Source organism: Octopus sinensis, linkage group LG18, assembly GCF_006345805.1.
Source record: "Octopus sinensis linkage group LG18, ASM634580v1, whole genome shotgun sequence".
NCBI lineage: Eukaryota > Metazoa > Mollusca > Cephalopoda > Octopoda > Octopodidae > Octopus > Octopus sinensis.
Genome location: NC_043014.1, coordinates 38,457,259 through 38,472,258, shown reverse-complemented (window position 1 = coordinate 38,472,258; position 15,000 = coordinate 38,457,259). Strand labels below are relative to the sequence as shown.

General features: G+C 37.8%; 1 protein-coding gene across 1 annotated transcript in view; it reads left to right on the top strand.

The window, feature by feature from the left end:
* The window catches only part of LOC115221248 (chorion peroxidase-like), a 35,452-nt gene that overhangs the window by 10,688 nt on the left and 9,764 nt on the right, over positions 1–15,000 (top strand). The window contains exons 3-7 of the mRNA XM_036510601.1: positions 1,162–1,189; positions 2,489–2,604; positions 5,711–5,812; positions 10,456–10,550; positions 14,783–14,843. Of these exons, the coding sequence (XP_036366494.1) occupies positions 1,162–1,189; positions 2,489–2,604; positions 5,711–5,812; positions 10,456–10,550; positions 14,783–14,843 (402 nt within the window). The remainder of the gene's footprint in view (positions 1–1,161; positions 1,190–2,488; positions 2,605–5,710; positions 5,813–10,455; positions 10,551–14,782; positions 14,844–15,000) is intronic.

Genomic DNA, 15,000 nt, shown 5'->3' with positions numbered 1-15,000 from the left:
TCGAGCCGTGTCTGTAGAGCTTATCCCGAACGGGTAGCGCTTCTCGGTAGCACTGCCAGGCCAGGGATCTCTGGAAGTTGTCCATGGGCCCTGGCCCGAAAGTCGTCCCGAACAGGCGGGTCAGGCATAGCGGCATTTCGTCCATCTTTACGTTCTGAGTTCAAATTCCGCGGAGGTCGATTTTATCTTTCATCCTTTCGGAGTCGATAATATAAGTACCAGTTGAGTACTGGGGTCGATGTAAACAAGATAGATAGATAGATAGATAGATAGATAGATAGATAGATAGATAGATAGATAGGTAGGTAGATAGATAGGTAGGTAGGTAGATAGATAGATAGATAGATAGATAGATAGATAGATAGATAGATAGATAGATAGATAGATAGGTAGGTAGGTAGGTAGATAGGTAGGTAGGTAGGTAGGTAGATAGATAGATAGATAGATAGATAGATAGATAGATAGATAGATAGATAGATAGATAGGTAGGTAGGTAGATAGATAGATAGATAGATAGATAGATAGATAGATAGATAGATAGATAGATAGATAGATAGATAGATAGATAGATATGTTTCTTTATTAGCCACACAGGGCTGCACACAGATAGAACAAATTACAAGGTAGAGCTTTTCTTTTGAAGGTATTAAAAAAAAAAAAAAAAAAAAAAACAAAGGGGGAGGTTCGATCAAAAGGGATCGTAAAAGGAGAGAAAGAGGACAAAAATAAGGGGGGTTAAAAAAAAAAAAAAAAAAAAAAAAAAGTGGGGGGAGAGGAAAAAAAAATGATAGATAGATATCTTTTATCTTTTACTTGTTTCAGTCATTAGACTGCAGCCTTGCTGGGGCACCACTTTCAAGAACTTTAAGTCGAACGAATCGACCCCAGTGATTATTTTTTAAAGCCTGGGAAATATGCTATAAGTCTCTTTTGCCGAACCGCTAATTTACGGGGACGTAAACATACCAACACCAAAGTTTCTGTGTTCATATCCTGTCGGAGTCAACATTGCCTTTCATCCTTCTGGGATCGATTAAATGAAGTACCAGTTAAATACTTGTGTTTAGTTTTATCGAGAACAACCTTCCGCCAAAAATCATGTAATCATGTTGAAAGTATTATTTTAATTATATTTTGATCAAATATTTTTTTATTCTTCAGGTTTAGACTGCTGTACTGCTGAAGATGTGTAAGTTATTAATTATTTTTGTTAGTTTTTAATTATCGTCTGCTACAAGTCGGTGAGCTGGCAAAATCGTTAAGCATACTGTACAAAATGCATAGCGGCATTTCGTCCATCTTTACGTTCTGAGTTCAAATTCCGCGGAGGTCGATTTTATCTTTCATCCTTTCGGAGTCGATAATATAAGTACCAGTTGAGTACTGGGGTCGATGTAAACAAGAGTGAATTTTGCATTGAAACTAAATATGAGAGTTTCTCTCATAGTAAATACAGCAGTTAAGTTTGTTCTAATAGAACGTCCACGTTTAAGTGAGGAACTTTATTACCTGTCGGGTAAAATATCTTTACGTTCTGTGTTCAAATTCTGCTGAGGTCAACATTACCTTTCATTGTTTCGGGTTTGATTAAATAAGTACCAGTGATGTATTGGAGCCGATATAATCGAGTATTCCGTCTTCAAAATTTCTGAACCTTGTTCGGGGTGGGGGAAAAATTACATCGAACCCAGTGTTCAGCTGGTGCTTATTTTATCGACCCCTATACCTGACGCTGACGATGTAGATCTGTGTTCTTTGAAAAATGCTTCTATACGTGTTTATATCTGGACACATTGTGCTTACGTGTGCATTTTTGCTTAAATGTGTGTGTGTGTGTGTGTGTGTGTGTATCAACGGCCGTCTGCCTCTTTTATAGACGGCCCGAGTATCTACACCTGAAAAATGCTTCTCCAAGTAGCAGGCCTTCATGTCGTAGAGCAAGGTTTTGGGGGAAGACTAGGAGTTGCCCACGCATACGAGCCAACTCATCTATCTCCATGCCATCGACAATACCAAAAAGAAAGACAAAGCCGACACAGATTGGTGCTTGTGTCTTTTGCTGAGTTTGCCGTCAGAACGTAGAGATCCGCTAACCCATTAACCCTGGAAACAATGACTTTGACGGAATTTAAGCTCGGGATTTAATTGGGCGCAATTACCGCAAGGTACTCTATTAGATACACTAATGACTCCGGTAATGTTTGTGCGTTTGTGTTTGTGTGCGTATGCGACTGCGTGTGCATTTGTGTGTGTGTGTGTGTGTGTGTGTGTGTGTGTGTGTGTGTGTGCGTGCGTGCGTGCGTGTGTTTGATGTGTATGTGTGCACTTATGTTTGAATGTGCGTGTGTTTGTCTGTATGTGTGTATGTGTATGCGTATTAAGTGTGTGTGCACGCAAGCGCGTGTGCGTACATGAGCGAAGGCCCTCGTGTTTATCTAATTCTATTGTTTGATGAATAATGTATTTTGTATTTTGATTTACATTATAGGGAACAGTGCATGCCGATTTTTCTGCCCAATGATGACCCTTATTTCGGCGCATTTAATAGAGATTGTCTCCCTTTCACGCGAGCTCTTGCTACACCTCCACTCAACTGTCAACCTGGTAACGTGGCATTTCATTCATTTTATTTATCTATTTATTTTCCATTTGCCTACCACGCGTATTACATATGGTGCACAGACAGGACATATCTCCAAGGCGTCTATGAACTATGTGTGAGACACATTCCCAATTTCTTTCAACCAGAGTAACTGGGGCTTATGAAAGGAAATCTTTATATTATTCAAAGTGTATGAAACAAGAGCTAAGTAAAAGCCTGAAAGAAAGCAGGCACTTTTACGCACAAACTTATGAAAATGCTGTAGACAAACAAAGGGTCAACCTTGGGAAGATCTTCAGTCTGTTTGTTAATTTGTATGGTTTTTAGCTGTTTTATTTTTAATTATTACTCAGTGGAAGAAGAACTCTGTCTATGACTTTTTTAAAAACCTGACAGAAAGAAGAAGAAATTAATTTTCACTTCCGAAAAACCTGGTTCGAATGTTTTGCTATACGGTGTAATCATTAAAGATGTCTTTGGGCCATATGATAACAATATCACCGTGATCACCGTGACCGACCAGGCTATCAGATGTTGCTACACATCGCTGGTCACAATGCGCTTCGCATTGTTTTAGCCTTCAAATGACGCCACCTCGCTGGCTAAGCGAGAAAAGAATGAGAGAAAATTGTGGCGAAAGAGTACAGCAGGGGTCGCCACCTTCCCCTGCCGGAGCCTCGTGGAGCTTTAGCTGTTTTCGCTCAATAAACACTCACAACGCCCAGTCTGGGAATAGAAACCACGATCCTACAACCCCGAGTCCGCTGCCCTAACCACCGGGCCATTGCGCCTTCACATAATAATAATAATAATAATAATAATATAATAATAATAATAAATAATAATAATAATAATAATAATAATAACAACAATATAGTGATATTAAACCTGGTGACAGATTCAGCAACAATGGCCGATAACTGAATTAAATGTCTAGTGTTATTAAATGTTATTTTAAAAACGTTGAGCTGGCAAATTCGTTAGCGCATCGGACGAAATGTTTCGCAGTATTTCTTCCTGATTTTTACATTTTGAATTCAAATCCTACCGAGATCAGTTTTGCCTTTCTTCCATTCGGGGTTAACGAAATAAAGTACTAAGGTCGGTGATTTACTCTTACTGGCCTTGTGCCAAAATTAGGACCCCTTACGAAATTTTGTTTTGCTACGTTCCAAGTTCAAATAGCACTGGCTGAAACTTTGCTGTTCACATTATCGAGAGCGAAGTGTTTGAAGTGACCGAAGTGATTGTCATGTATTGGAATCCTCTCAATTGACAAAACTCCTTTTTCTATAAATCTGCTGCCTTATGCGCCAGATGTGAGAAATTATTTCATTCTACATTTGTTTCAATGCAACTATGTTAACTGGAAGTACAGAGCAGAAGATTTTTGAATTTCTGACGTTCATTTCTGTGTGACAATGTTCTTAGTTCATACCTCCCATTCATCAACTTCGTATTGTAAATCCATTAAATATGACCTGTATTACTGATATGTTCAACTCTGAAGAATGGTTTAGCTCAAGAAGACTCTGAGTGTCAGATCTCTCTAGAATAAATTCATTGCTTTTTGTCTCTGTGAGATCGATAACATAAGTTCCTCTCTTGCAAATGGAAGTGGAGGCACGTGGCTTAGGGGTTAGGGTGTCAGCACCATGATCGTAAGATTGTGGTTTCGATTCCTGGACCGGGCGACATGTTGTGTTCTTGAGCAAAACACTTCATTTCACGTTGCTCCAGTCCACTCAGCTGGCAAAAATGAATAATGCTGCAATGTACTGGCATCCCGTCCAGCTGGGGAACACATAGAAACCGGGAAACCGGGCCCATGAGCCTGACTAGGCTTTAAAAGGGTGCATTTATTTGTAGAGGCGTGTGGCTTAGTGGTTGGGGTGTTGAATTCATGATCATAAGGTTGTGGTTTCGATTCCTGAACCGGGCGATGCGTTGTGTTCCTGAGCAAAACACTTCATTTCACGTTGCTCCCGTGAAATCCTGCGACGGACCGGCGTCCCGTCCAGGTGGGGAATTTCTACGCCACTGAAACTGGGAAACCGGCCCTTATGAGCCTGGCATGGCTCGAGACGGAACATTTGTGGAGGCGCGTGGCTTAGTGGTTAGGGTGTCAGCACCATGATCGTAGGATTGTGGTTTCGATTCCTGGACTGGGCGACGCGTTGTGTTCTTGAGCAAAACACTTCATTTCACGTTGCTCCAGTCCACTCAGCTGGCAAAGATGAGTAACGCTGCGATGGACTGGAGTCCCGTCCAGCTGGGGAACACATACTCCATAGAAACCGGGAAACCGGGCCCATGAGCCTGGCTAGGCTTTGAAAAGGGCGCATTTATTTATTTATTGCAAATGGGAGATATATCATCGATTTTATGCCAAAATAAGAATTGGAAATGGTGATTTAAGATAAAACGATGATGGAGAATTGAATTAAATGCCTTGTGCTATTATTATTTAGTTGCGTGCTTTTACGTTCGGATCCCGCCTAGGTCGACCCTGCCTTTCATTTCTCCGTCGTTGATGTAATAAAATACGTCATATATTGTTTGAATAGTGAATAATAACGTAAATGTAAAGCATTGTATTATGTGTCACACTTAGGTGACTTTACGAAATGAAATCTTTCACTGTGTTTCTCTGACTTCGTCCGGAGTTAACCCCACCACAAATGTGAGTGTGTGTGAGCGCGTGTGCGCGCGTGTGCGTGTGTGGAACAGCTTTTTTTAAAAACATGAATGCAATCTGTTTATTGCAGCGTGGAAGGTGTTTGTAAGCCATTTAAGAAAGACACAAAAGCCGTTCGATTCACTTCATCATTTAAGTTTAATTTGTCAAAATATTTTCGTCGCTTTAAGACCGCGACAAAAATCCGTGCTGCATCACGATTTTTGTCAGTGAACAGGTCGCGGTCTTAAAGCGACGAAAATATTTTGACAAATTAAACTTAAATGTTGAAGTGAATCGAACGGCTTTTGTGTGTTTCTTAAATGGCTTACAAACACCTTCCACGCTGCAATTGTTTTCGTTTCAGCACACGATCTCAGATCAAACCACTTGCTATGCAAGTACATCTCCGTAATCTATTTATTGAACAGGTGCTAAAGAAGTATTGAACAGTCAAACAAGCTTTATCGATTGTTCACAAGTCTATGGAAGCACTCGTGAGCAAAGTCTCAGTTTAAGGACAATGGCCAATGGTAAGATGTTCATAATAGTTTACAACGTCATATCCATAACATTATTCTGTTCGTCAAGCGTTACACTATTAATAATCTTATCTATGGAAGGTAGTCGGTGATATAATCGAAAATTTTAACATAATTTGATAAATATATAAATTTATGAAAGGCTATGAAATCGCAGAATTGCTGGAGTGGTGGTTTGATTGCATCGCTTTATTTTCTCCGACTTTGTACATAATGAGTTCAAATCACAATAAGATCAACATTCTTTTTAAAATCATTTTGAGGCTCGTTAAAACAAAAATTACCAATCTTCGAACCGTTAGAAAGTCGTGCAAGAGGCCTTGCGGGATTTGTTCTGGCTCTTTTGCATTCTGACAGCACACAAATACACACACACACACACACACACACACACACACGCACGCACGCACGCACGCACGCACGCACGCACGCACGCACGCACGCACGCACGCACGCACGCACGCACACACACACACACACACACACGTACATACATACATACATACATACATACATACATACATACATACATGCATGCATGCATGCATACATACATACATACATACATACATACATACATACATACATACTACATACATACATACATACATACATATTGTTGTATTTCGGGATGGTCATTGTATTTATAATGACATCTGTTACCAAAGATTTCTGGACATTGGACAGGTATTAAAATAACAGCAATAAACAAGTGACGAAAACAAAAATATAGTGCGTGTGTTTATTTAGCAAAAAAATAATAATAATAATAATAAATAAAATGATCATCCCGAAATACAACAATATCTGTTTCAACACACGATTTCACATCAGGAATTTTGCAAAACGAATTGATAAACGTATATATATATAAATTAATAAATAAAATATATGCATACATACATACATATATGTACGTACCTACATCTACATGTATATATACATGCATATATAAATATATATATATATGTGAGTACAGGACATCACAAATAGACGTAGAACTCAACGAGAAACGAAAACGTAAAAACAAACATGGAAACGGACTTTTTTTAACAACGAAAAAACAGTACAATACAAACAATACAAGGAATATTCCCCTTCATCAGCTGTCCCTAGTTCGACTCCATGCGTGTTTCGAAGGTAAGGACAGAACACGACTCGTCAAACTAGCCCTTCCTGCGAAAGAATTAAATAAAATTCCTTTGCAGAGGAGTAAAAACAAGGAAAGAAAAAAATGTGACAAAAACAGGACGTAAAAACAAACGGTTGTGTCTTTGTGTGGGAAGAGGTCTTTTGTTTGTTTCCTCACTTGACAATCAGTTGTCTCAATAACCTAGCTTCTCGGTCTGAGAGACTCGTAGAACAAGTATCAGGCTTAAACAAAGGCTGAGGGCGTTTTGATCGACTAAACTGGGGGTTCGCAACCATTTCTTGCCTCCATTGGTCCAGCTGTATATAAAAATATTAATCTTACTCTATTTTCATAATCAAACAATAACAGGGACTGGGCAAAAACATTAAAACACTTTGCATATTGTAGAAGTATAACAAATTTATTGCACATAGAATTTAGCAACAAAATTTTGTGTGGACCCTAAGGGCCAAATGGAACCCGGTTGAGAGTCACTAAACTAAACATACAACGTGGCGTCCCAGCGGGACCACACTCTAGTGACAGAAACTAAAAGAAGCGAAGATGATGATTTAAAAATTGGTGGTTACCCTTCTTTGCAGAATATATATATATATCTTATTAAGCTGGACTAAAATACATCTTGTTCAGCGGAATCTCAAGAATATTTTCACGGTACCCACTTTAAGATTTTTCTAGAGGTAGACGTTTCACTTAAGCTTATTTAAACTATGTCCTTCTCCACAGATACATGTGTGCTTCGAGTTGATTTTCATTGACACTCTTCTTAATTTGGGATGGTTGAACCAATCTCACATCTCAGCTTTCAAGAAATTATGTAGTTGAGAGAAAAATCACTACATGCCGTTATATAGGATCTCTTTCCTAATTCTGTCTCTGTCTTCCTTCCTTCCTACAGTAAATTCCTGTGTATATATATATATGTATATATATATATATATATATATATATATATATATATATATATATATTATATATATATATATCTATATATATATATATATATATAGTAAAGATTATTTGCCAACATAACTTGACGGTCCGTTTAGGACGAATGTTACTTTTATTTAGCCACAGGAAACATCGTCGGACTAAATAACACCAACATTCGTCCTAATCAGAACTATCACATTATGTTGGCAAATAATCTTTACTCTAGATTACTGTTTCTGAAAGTTTCTCGTTCAAAGATTTAGAAATAATAATTCTTATATATGTGTGTGTGTGTGAGTGTGTGCGTTCGTGTGTGTATGTATGTATGTATATATGTATGTATGTATATGTATGTATGTATGTATGTATGTATGTATGTATGTATGTATGTATGTATGTATGTATGTATGTATGTTTGTATGTGTGTATGTATGTATAAATTTGATAACTACGCGAGGTTAGGGGTAGCAGATCTTTGCTTCAATTTGAACCTGATTGTTTGTTTCTCAGTTAGACACAGGATCTTTCAAATTCAGTGATGACGCCATAAAGAGTTAACCAATAACGTTCAACAGTTACGCCTAAAATTCATTGATTAATGTCAGCAAAAGTTTGACGAATCAGAAGTTGTTGATTGAAAATCAATCAAGCTTTCATTGAGCTAAAAAGGCTTATAAAGAAAGTGACAAAAAAGCGGATGCTCAAACGGACGAAGTTATAGAGAGTAACGGGGTGGCACGATAGAACGGAGGATGAACGCAGTCGATGCTCAAACGGACAATGTTATAGAGAGTAATGGAATGACACGACAGAACACAGGATGAACGTAGTCGTGCGCTAAATTCGGATGAGTTCAATATCGGTTGATTGTTGGACAGCAACTCCTAATGACGAGACTGCAAGACTCTCTCTCTCTCTCTCTCTCTCTCTTCTCTCTCTCTCTCTCTCTCTCTCTCTCTTTTACTTGTTTCAGTCATTTGACTGCGGCCATGCTGGAGCACCGCCTTTAGTCGAGCAACTCGACCCCAGGACTTATTCTTTGTATGCCTAGTACTTATTCTTTCGGTCTCTTTTGCCGAACCGCTAAATAACGGAGACATAAACACACCAGCATCGGTTGTCAAGCAATGCTAGGGGTACAAACACAGACACACAGACATACACGCACACACATATATATATATATATACATATATACGACGGGATTCTTTCAGTTTTCGTACCAAATCCACTCACAAGGCTTTGGTCGGCCCGAGTCTATAGTATAAGAGACTTGTCCAAGGTGCCACGCAGTGGGACTGAACCCGGAACCATGTAGTTGGTAAGCAAGCTACTTACCACACAGCCACTCCTGCGCAAAAAATAAACCATGGCAGGGGACACTCGGTATTCACTCACCTTCCTTCTATTTCTCCCTCTCCCAGTATGCTTTTCTCATCCAAAAACATCACACAAAGTGTCCAAACTAAATTAATAAGACGAGCACAGCATTCCCCATACAAAATCAGACTACAACATTACACGCATTATCCGACTTTACTTTTTACTCTTTTACTTGTTTCAGTCATTTGACTGCGGCCATGCTGGAGCACCAAATCGACCCCGAGACTTATTCTTTGTAAGCCCAGTACTTATTCTATCGGTCTCTTTTAGCCGAACCGCTAAGTGACGGGGACGTAAACACACCAGCATCGGTTGTCAAACACAGGGGACAAACACAGACACACAAACATATACTCACACACTTATATATATATATATATATATATATATATATTATATATATATATATTATATATATATATACATATATACGACAGGCTTCTTTCAGTTTCCGTCTACCAAATCCACTCACAAGGCATTGGTCGGCCCGGGGCTATAGCAGAAGACACTTGCCCAAGATGCCACGCAGTGGGACTGAACCCGACTTTACTTTTTTTTCTTGGAACAGTCGTGTTCCAGTTTCAACTCATAACAATAAAACACATGGTGATTTGAAAACGACAGATTACACATATTTTTTCTTGGATCCTTTTATCAATGTCAAATACATCTTATTTATAAAATCTGACTGAGATGGTCAGTGATGAACTGGACAACTGACAAACATACTACCCCCTCTTTTTCTCCCCTCTCCCCCTTCCCTCTCCCTCCCCTCTCTCTCTCTCTCTCACTCACTCACTCTCTTCCCCCTCTCTCTGCCTGTTAAATACAATGACATAGGAATCATTTGTCGTGATTTTGCTTTTTAAATGAAAGAACATACACATTTAAAACTAAATAAAATTGGATTTATTGAAACCAATACAGTAACTGAAAGCGTTAACAAGTATCGTTTCATATTTGCGAATGAGCTCTAAAATATATGTACGTATTTATGTATAAATGATGTCTGTGAATCTGTGCGGGGTGTATATATATATATATGCATTCTTTATTTTTTATACCTATATATTATTCTGAAATAAAAGAAAACAACAAACAAAACAACATCAATAATCTTTCAGTTTATTATAACTACAGAGTGTTTTTCTTTATGTATCTCTAGGTTTATTGCTAACAACCTCAGCTGAAGATCTCGATTTATTACCCGTTAATAACTCTCCTTCTGTCGAGTACCGGACAATTTCTGTTTTATCACTGGTAAGGTCATTGTTTTTTTCCTTCGGCAATAATTCCTAAAAAGAAAATTTCCCTAGTTCGGTAATTGTTATAGATGTGTATAAAAACAGCATAAAGCAGTTGAATGGTGGAATCAGTAGGGTGAAGGCCGAACAAAATTGCCCTGTCTTATATAATTACTTCTCTTTATGTTCTGAGTTCAAATACCGTCCAAGTTGTCTTTGTCTTTTTGGGTCGATAAGAAAATCATAAGTTGAGCATTGAAATTAATGTAATACATATATATTCTTTTTTGTAATGTATATATATATATATATATATTATATATATATATATATATATATCTTCTCTCCTTACGTGACCGGTGTTCGGCCAAGCCTGACCTTTCTTTCTTGGTTCGGCCGCCGTCCGTGCAACATCTATATTCCTCTCTGTGTCTGTGAAATCCTGTATCCCTGTCGTAAGGCTTTATTTCCACACACACCAGCTTAATTCAATTCGTCCATAGTCGAAAGACACCGGTTGTTATGTCCTGTTATTTGTATTTATGTAACATTCTCCGTTTTTTTCCCGTCCTAGTTTCCGTATGCATTCGCTGATTTCTTCCAAGGAATCTGATGCTCTTAGCTTAGTTTTTCCTTCGGGCTGGTCAGATTGGAGCAATCTCGAGCATAACCAGCCAAAATTGCAAAGTAATATGGAACTCGACTGAGGAAAGAAAACTCCGAATGATCCGTCCTTGTTTTCTTTGTATCGTCTATCTGGATGTGTCGTTGTCCCTTTTTTGTATCACCTAACTATTGGATGTTTGCGTTCTTGTCCTATTTTGTATATTTATATTATATATATATATATATATATATATATATATATATATTATATATATATATAGATAGTGGCATACGTACACTTTGGTCTCTTATATGTATGTATGTATATATTTATCTAAATCTTGTACGACTCTATTCTGTCTTTCTTTGTTTCCTTCTTTCTATCAGCCCTTTTACGCATATTCGTTCATTCCACTCTTCGTGCTTTCGTCCCCCCCATCTCACGTTTTCTTGCCCTCTTTTCATGCTTACTTTCCCTCCTCTTTTCACTTCACTGTATCCCTGTCATTTTTTTCTCGCCCCCTCCTTAATTCTTCTGTTCCTCTGCCTCTACCTCTCATTCCTAAGGTATATATCAGCTGAAACGTTGTGTTAACAACGAACAAGACGGGGACAAATATCCGTCAATTGTAAATAACGTAAATAATGCACATAATTCCTCATCTCTTAAATATAAAACTATATTTAGAACCCTCAAAAAATCGTGAAGTTATAATAATAATAATAATAATAATAATAATAATAATAATAATAATAATAATAATAATAATGGTGACCCCCTTCGGTCAGACACTGACCATGGGTTGCACCTAAGAGTTACCCTCTAAGGCACAAGTCTAGGCAAGGTTGTTTTATGGAAGACCAGCAGTCGCCCATGCCATACCGGCCTCCCCTCTCACGTCACCGATTGTTGTCCAAGGGAAAGGCAAGGGCCGATACAGCTTGGCACCTGTGACGTCGCAAATCATTTCTTACAGTTGAGTGAACTGGAGCAACGTGAAATAATGTCTTGCTCAAGAACACAACTCGCAGCCCGGTCCGGGATTCGAGCTCACAACCTCACGATCGTAAGCTCGACGCTCTAACCACTGAGCCACGCGCCTTCACTAATAATAATAATAATAATGATAATAATAATACTAATAATAATAATAATAATAATAATAATAAAAATAATAATAATAATAATAATAATAATAATAATAATAATGATGATGATGATGATGATGATGATGATAATAATAATAATAATAATAACAATAATGATGATAATAATAATAATAATATAATATATAATAATAATAATAATAATAAAGTAATAATAATAATATAATAATAATAATAATAATAATAATAATATAATAATAATAATGATAATAATATTGATAATAATGATTTCAAATTTTTGCCACAAGTGCAGCTTGGAGGGGATTAAGTCGACCCCAATGTTCAACTGGTACTTATTTTATCGACCTAAAGGATGAAAGGCAAAGTCGACCTCGGCAGAAATGATACTAATAATGTATATATATATATATATATATATAATTTTTTTTTTTTTTTTTCTGTACTTGTTTCAGTCATTTGACTGCGGCCATGCTGGAGCACCGCCTTTTAGAGTGGTGAAAGAGTACAGCAGGGATCACCACCTCCTGCCGGAGCCTCGTGGAGCTTTTAGGTGTTTTCGCTCAATAAACACACACAACGCCCGGTCTGGGAATCGAAACCGCGATCCTCCGACCGCAAGTCCGCTGCCCTAACCACTAGGCCATTGCGCCTCCATATTTATATATATATATATATATATATATATATATATATATATATATATATATTATATATATATATATATATATATATATTATATATATGTTGCCTCCTCCACCCAGAGAGCTGCATACCGCCTACCTCAGTACCCTCACCACTCACACATTACTTTACAAACACACATATACAGTCATCACTCACTTCACACCCCATTACACCCACACCCACAACACCTTCTCACTCCACACACACTAGCACCGACCACCTCTTAGCACCCACACCACACACCATTATCCACACACCCACACACAATTTTCAATAGCATCACCACACAAACTACTATACAATCCAGCCACAATGTTTAGCTCAGTACACACACCACACACCCTCATGCACACTCCCATACCCACACAAGCACATAATACCTGAACACAGACAATATAAGTTCCCACACCCAAACATGCACGTGATATATGAACACATACAATATATACACACACGCAACACGCATGGAGAAAAATAACTTTCGCCCACAAACATACACTATACACATGTACACTGTTTGGTCACAGACACACACACATACACATGTGCGCTACACACAGAATACACACACACGCACGCATACACACACACATGTAAGACTCATTCGCTCCCATTCTCACACACACACACACACTCTTCTCACACATACGCATACGCTCGCGCACCTTAGTTCGTTGGGATCACCATTATTATCTCCCTTCCATTTAAACTCATTTTTTTTCTAATCATCCCTCCACTTTGGATCGCTGAACTATACACAGTTTTTCTCTTTCAGATTTTTCCCGTTCTCTCCATTTTTTCCTCTTATTCCTTTCTGTCGAAGAGCGTAGGCTCGAAACGTAAAAGACTTAAACTAATACACCTGCTTCTTGTTCCTACACCTGTCTTCGTCTTTTTTTTTGTTAATTTGAACTATATATATATATATATATATATATATATATATATGTGTGTGTGTGTGTGTGTGTGTGTGTGTGTGTGTGAAAGAAAGAAAGAGAGATTGAGATAGATAGATAGATAGATAGATAGATAGATAGATAGATAGATAGATAGATAGATATATGCATGTATGTGTGTATACATATATATATATTGAACTTGTCTTACACCAAAAGTGCTTTTTGAGAAAAGTATGAACTCTATGCCATCTCATTCAGCTTTCTATTAATTTTTGATCTCGTCCCTATCTGATACTTGAATAATGCATGCCTTTGAGCATTGGTAAGCTTCTGACAGATTGAATATGTGGTTTAATTGCCATTCCCATTTCTACTTATATTTTTTATTTCATTTTGGACGCCTTATATAACAGAGGTATGCAACCAAACATTTTCCTTCCTGATTATTATTTTGAAACTTTGATCTCAGTAAAAAACAAAATAGTGAAACAAGCTAAAAGCGATTTCATAGTTTAAACGTAAGAACTACAAAATTACGTTTTAAATATGTGGATCTAAGAATGAGAAAGAGAAAGTGAAACCAGAATTAGTCATAAATTGCTGCTTAGCTCTGGGCCCACCATAATCAAGCAGATCTATTATCAATAATGTTCATCTCGCCAGTTTTCCAGCAGAATATATCTAGCACTACACTTTAAGACGACATAGTATGATTTTGAGAGTTAATTGGTTGCTATTTCTAAAATAAATACAGAGACATATATATTTGTTATTTGAGCTGTCAGTTTCGTTATTTGAGATCAGTTATTCATCCAGCTTCTAAACCCATTTATTCCTGAGAGGGTCGTGGGTGTAGAGTCCTCTGGCACTTCCTGCATATGGTTCTATCAGAAGCAAACGTCATTACACTTTCCTGCTGATTTCCCAAGAGCGACCAACTGAGATTATGGATATTATCCAACCATTCTTGATCCACCCTTGGTCTCCAGTCAGTTAGTCTTCAGCTGTCTTGCAATTATTTCCTACGTCAGTCTAATCACATGCTCCTTGTGCCGGTATTATAACCTCTCAATGTTGAGAAGTATCGGCTCGGCCTTATCAGCTCGGCCTGAATAGACTCCCTTATCTTCAAACTGTGAACCCCATTGT